At 47.5% G+C, this 6,627-nt stretch overlaps 1 protein-coding gene across 1 annotated transcript in view; it reads left to right on the top strand.

The window, feature by feature from the left end:
• The window catches only part of mical3b (microtubule associated monooxygenase, calponin and LIM domain containing 3b), a 76,109-nt gene that overhangs the window by 52,792 nt on the left and 16,690 nt on the right, over window positions 1-6,627 (top strand). The window contains 3 exon segments of the mRNA XM_048235609.1: window positions 1-1,177; window positions 3,598-3,686; window positions 6,303-6,377. The exon segment at window positions 1-1,177 is cut by the window's left edge and continues 11 nt beyond it. Of these exon segments, the coding sequence (XP_048091566.1) occupies window positions 1-1,177; window positions 3,598-3,686; window positions 6,303-6,377 (1,341 nt within the window).

Below are 6,627 nucleotides of genomic sequence, written 5' to 3'. Positions count from 1 at the left end.
GCCAGGTACAGTCTGTCGTCTTCGTCAACGCTCCTCTGCTCTGCGGTGACCCCCACACAGCCGTCGTCCCCCACGCTCACACAGAGCTCCACTCCGCAGCGGTCCACACACACGCCGCCCAACACGCCACCCGAGACCCTGGAGAAGCGCTCGGTCCGGCGCTCAGAGGTCATCCAGGAGTTCTGGACGAAGAGCTCGGAGATCAGGAAACGCCTGGGCGCCACACCACGCGCACACACACATGCCCCCACGCGTTCCAGACACACACACACACACGGTCACACGTCTAGCACTGACGGCTCAACGCCGGCCACCCAGGAGCACGTGGGGGAGAGGAAGTGTGTGTGTGAGGAATGTGTGTGTGCAGAGGTGGCTCAGAGGCTTAGCGTCATAGAGCAGAATCTGCTGACCCCTCCCTGCAGTCCTGCCACACATGCTAACTCCACCCATGCTAACTCCACCCATGCTAACTCCAACTCCAACTCCAACGCTAATTCTGACCCCAACCTTTTTGACAGCTCTCAGCCTAAACTGGACACAGAATTTGACCCGAGCCTTATACCTGACCTTAGCGCTGATCCTAACGTTGACCTTAATATTGACCCTGAGCCTGACCCGATGCCGTGCTGCAAAGTGGACTTTGACCCAGGCAGCCGCTCCGTGCCGCTCGTGTGTGAGGTCCTTCTCAGTTCATCTGCCCCTGTTCAGATCGCGGCGGACGCTCACACACACACATCTGCTGACCCTGACACACAGCTGGCCTCAGACGCTCAGGTGGAGTCGGCGAAGCGAGTTGGTCAGCGAGTTGCCAACGAGCCCTCCCCCCCAGCCCCTCCGGAGATGAAGGAGATGTCCACTCAGACCTCCTCGGCCACCGGCCGGCCAAAGTTAGCTGAGAACGGCTCAAGCGGCGGGCACGCCCACCCAGACACCACAATGCATGCTGGGAGGACCCTAGAGCCAAGGGTGGTGGTGGAGGCGGAGCAACGCAGACGCCTTGGAGTCTTCTCGCCGCGGAAACCACCTCCGACCGCACACACACTCCCCCCCCTGGACAGACCCAAACACAAGTCCCTGTGGAGGAGCGTGTTCTCTGGGTATCGCAGGAAGAAGAAGGAGGCGGAGCCTGGGGGAGCAGTGGGCGGGGCCAGCCAGGAGGCCGGCAAGAGGAGCACAGGTGAGGAGGAGACAACACACACACACACCGCAGACACACAGACACACACACACACACACACACCACACACACACACACACACACACACAGACACACACACGCAGACACACACACACACACACTGCAGACACACACACACACACACACACACACACACACACACACACACACCAGACACACACACACACACACACACCGCAGACACACACACACCGCAGACACAGCAACACACACACACACACACACACACACCGCAGACACACACACACACACACACACCGCAGACACACACACACACACTCACACAGACACACACACACACACACCGCAGACACACACACACACACCGCAGACAGCCAACACACACACACACACACACACACCGACACAGCCAACACACACACACACACACCGCAGACACAACACACAACACACACACACACACACACAGACACAGCCAACACACACACACACACACACACCGCAGACACAGCCAACACACACACACACCGCAGACACAGCCAACACACACACACACACACCCGCAGACACAGGCAACACACACACACACACACACACACACACACCAGACACAGCCAACACACACACACACACACACACACACACACACACAACGCCAGACACAACCACACACACACACACACACACACACACCGCCAGACACAGCCACACACACACACACACACACCGCAGACACAGCCAACACACACACACACACACACACACCCAGACACAGCCAACACACACACACACACACACCGCAGACACAGCCAACACACACACACACACACACACACCGCAGACACAGCCAACACACACACACACACACACCGCAGACACAGCCAGCACACACCGTAGACACAGCCAACACACACACACACACACACACACACACCGCACACACCGCAGACACAGCCAACACACACACACACACACACACCGCAGACACAGCCAACACACACACACACACACCGCACACAGCCAACACACACACACACACCGCAGACACAGCCAACACACACACACTGCAGACACAGCCAACACACACACACACACACCTCAGACACAGGGCGAACGAGGAGAAAAAGCCAGCTGGCTTCTATTACTGTATGTGTATGTCTGTATGCTCAAATGCTGTTCATGACTTATTATGTTGTATATCTGTGTAGGGCTGCACGATTATGGCCAAAATGATAATCACGATTATTTTGATCAATATTGAGATCATGATTATTTATCACGATTATTAATTAATTTTAGTGACAAAAATATTTTTTCCCTAAACATATTGGACTTGCTATCTGGCTCATCCAAATTCTTCCCCTCACATTTACTCCCCTAAATTACTGCAAATATAGACTTGACTGCGACTTCCAAACTTCCAAACAAATTTTTTGTGCATGCTACTTTGTTAATATTTGGGGAAACGTTAACGGCCCACCGGGAATCCTCCCAACGCTCCCCAGTAGCCAGTTAAGCTCTGCCTCTTGTTCCGGAGTCACTTTAAGACTCTTTGCTATGGCTAGTGCTGTGCCTATGCTGTGCCCTCTTACAGTTTATAATGGTCAGTAGTGGGAACTACTTTTGCCATCGCTGTCTCCTCTCGCACTCAAAATCGTTCCCAAATGGAGTAACATAACATAGTTAGATCTGCTGCTATGGAGATACTTATCTTTCTTGATGTAACAAGCTGTTTTGACATTGACATTGTAAACGTTGTCTAAGAAGAGTGTAAAGCAGTTTGCAGTAGCCTAAAGTTGACCACAACGCCGCCTATCGCTGGAAAGAAATAGCGAAAGCAGCCTATGATAAACTGATAAATGCTCAGCGGGCCGGATTAAAGTGCGTGGCGGGCCGCAGTTTGGACACCCCTGGTTTAGTCATTAGTTGATATGTAAACCACTGACGTGTAGGCTACATTTTCATCATTGTTATCACGTTAAATTCGAAATATTTTCGAACAACGGATGATCCGTTTCAGGGGACAAGCTCTTGGCCTTCTGCTGCGCCACACATACCACACATTTGATTTTTGATCGTCGTTTTTTTTGTATAATCTAACTAGCCTACTAGTTAACATAATGCTACTAGTTAACATAACGCTATTAGTCCACAGTGCATCCAAACTGAGCAGTGCAGGGAACAGCTGTCATTGATAGGCTGCATGCAGGCACATGGTCGGACAAGTTTAAGGAGCGCTTGATTTGTTTTGTAGCGGAGCGTTCTATGGGTTGCCAGGTTGGTTCTATGGGTAGAGCATTTTTGATAGTGGGAAGCCAAAATCGTGATCGTGATTAAAATTCGATTAATTGTGCAGCCCTATATCTGTGTGTGTGTGTGTGTGTTGTTCATGACTTATTATGTTGTGTATATATATGTGTGTGTGTGTGTGTCTTTAGATCTGCGTTTCAAGAAGAACCAAACTTTCTCTGCTGATTCTTCACTGTCATGCAGTGATGTGCTGGAAAGATTACCCCTCAGAGCCCAGGTACACACACACACACACACACACACACACAGATTACCCCTCAGAGCCCAGGTAAGGATCATATAAACACACACACACATACACACTAGTGTTCATTTCGTCAGACGAGACAAGAGGAAATATGTTTTTTTCTTTTATCTTTTTTTCCATGACTAAGACGAGACGATGACGAGACTGCACTAATGTCCTGAAACACTGACTAAGACTATCTTAAGGTGCATTATTGTTGACGAAAAAAGACGAGACTAAAATGTTTTGCATGAAATAAAAACTAAGATAAAATCTCTCTTCATTTTCGTCTACAAAATGAGACATTTTCAAAATATCCTGAATGTGTTAATGCGCAGCAGATTTCCTGTATGCTAGACTACGTGCTGTGGCTGCAATCCTGTGACTGCAACACGAAACTACATGGAACAAGAACACCGGAGATTTCTGCCAGAGTTAGCAAGCTAACTACCTAAGCTTTATGCCACAATGCTACATACTCTATATATTCCATTTTGACAAGTTGTTGTCGTTCTGTCTTCCACATTCATGAAAGGTTTGGTATGGATGTTGAGTCATGTCTCATGAAACAGTCATGAATGCTTTATGTGCAGTTTATGACAGCTGCTATGAATGTGTTATGAACTCACCCATCAAGTAAAGTGTTTTCCATTTACATCGGGATTTTGCAAACATTCAGTGTCAGAGTCAATAAAAATGTCAAAGTCAATAAAATGAGCCCTGCATGAGTAACGAAATTGACAAGTAGCTGTAAGTAATCATGCTAAACTCGACATCCAAACAGTATTCTAACGTTAGCTTTGAGATACTGCTTGATTGCATAACTTAACTTAGTTAAGTCTCCTCAATGTACTATGTTGGGATAAGACTTTAGCAGAGTTAACTTTAATGCAGCAGTTTTGAACAAATTTGCGCAGCATGGTCACGATGCTAAGCAATTTAATAGCAATTTAGCCTAGTTCTATGCAATGCTTCTATGTGGCAACAACAATCTTTCAACAATCGTGAATATTTTGTTAAATGCACATGCAGAGGGGGGACACCGGGCTCGTTACGAGAGAGAGAGCGGGCGGAGGAAGGAAAGGCTGCGTGCATAAAAAGTGCAGCTCAATGAAAGGATTTGATCTGATCTTTCATTTAAATAGGCCGGTTTTGATTTCGTGGTGCCACAGATTAGTCAACGTATGGGAAACACTGAAAGTGTCAAATTAAAAATATTTGGCTGCACGCTTGATGAATCGACGCGCATATTTTGCGTCAATGTATCGATGCGTTGCCCCAGCCCTAGTCAGAGGACTCATATGATTTAAACTGGCATATCTTACATCGACAGTGTTGCAGAACTGTTTGGATTTACATACAAGTTGGTTCAATATTGCAAACAACTCATCTTTATTATATTTTACCACTTTGAGAAACACTGGTCTACGGAGATCATGTGTGTTTTAACTAAAACTGACTAAGATACCTTTAGTTTTCTTTTGATTAAAACTAGACTAAAATGACGAGACTTTTAGTCGACTAAAACTTGACTAACAAAAATGATATTTGAATGACTAAATATGACAAAGACTAAAAAGGACATTACGTCACAAGACAAAGACTAAATTAAGAATAGGTGACAAAATTAACACTAACACACACACACGTAATCTGCGTTGTGTTTGAACCTGCGCGATTCAGCCCTGCACACGCCCGGACTTGAACCCACGAACAGCAACACCTCAGATCGGGAGGCGAGTGTGCTGACATTTGAGCCAATAACCCAGGCTACTGGCACGCATGCCAGCAGCACTCTTGAGGCGTCGGGGAGTGAGGTTTACCAACGTTCCACAAGCACAGCTAAGCTAGCTGGCATCCGTTACACTCACCCCCCTAAACCTCACTCCCGATCCGGGTCACGGCACCACTGTAACAGAGGTCGTAATTCGTCCGCCGCTCATGGCCCTTGAACCCGCCACCTCGACACTCACCGGCATGGGAGTCGAACGCTCTAACCACTGAGCTAAAAGCCCAGGCCTCCAACTCAGCGGTTAGAAGCATTCTTAAGGTTAGGGCTGTGAGGATTTACACGGGCAACTAGCATGCTAGCTCAGTGGGCAGCCGTGGCCTACTGGTTAGCACTTCGGACCTGTAACCGGAGGGTTGCCGGTTCGAACCCCGACCAGTAGGCACGGCTGAAGTGCCCTTGAGTAAGGCACCTAACCCCTCACTGCTCCCCGAGCGCCGCTGTTGATGCAGGCAGCTCACTGCGCCGGGATTAGTGTGTGCTTCACCTCACTGTGTGTTCACTGTGTGCTGTGTGTGTTTCACTAATTCACGGATTGGGATAAATGCAGAGACCAAATTTCCCTCACGGGATCAAAAGAGTATATATACTATACTATACTATACTATGCCATTCTGTACTATACTATACTATACTATACTATACTATACTATACTATACAGTTCGCCTCCGTTACACACACACACACACAGATTGCAATGTGTGTTAATATTTTCTCCTAATTTTCTCATGAGATTTCTTCTGCTCATGTTAACGTTGTGTATATATGTGTGTGTGTGTGTACATATGTGTGTATGTGTGCGTGCGTGTGTGTGTAGCTCAGTTTTGAACCATCCGACATCCAGAAAGACATAATAAAGGAGGAAGAGGAGGACGAGCAGAATGGAGATGAGGTACACACACACACACACACACACAGAAAATCAACACACACACACACACAGAAAATCAACACACACACACACACACACACACACAAAATCAACACACACACACACACAGAAAATCAACACACACACACACAGAAAATCAACACACACACACACACACACACACAGAAAATCAACACACACACACACAGAAAATCAACACACACACACACAAAAAATTAACACACACAAACACAAAAAATTAACACACACA

This window comes from Alosa alosa, chromosome 23 (genome assembly GCF_017589495.1).
Source record: "Alosa alosa isolate M-15738 ecotype Scorff River chromosome 23, AALO_Geno_1.1, whole genome shotgun sequence".
NCBI classification, from domain to species: Eukaryota; Metazoa; Chordata; class Actinopteri; order Clupeiformes; family Clupeidae; genus Alosa; species Alosa alosa.
The sequence above is the reverse complement of the archived record's forward strand: the minus strand, read 5'-3'. Positions and strand labels throughout refer to the sequence as shown.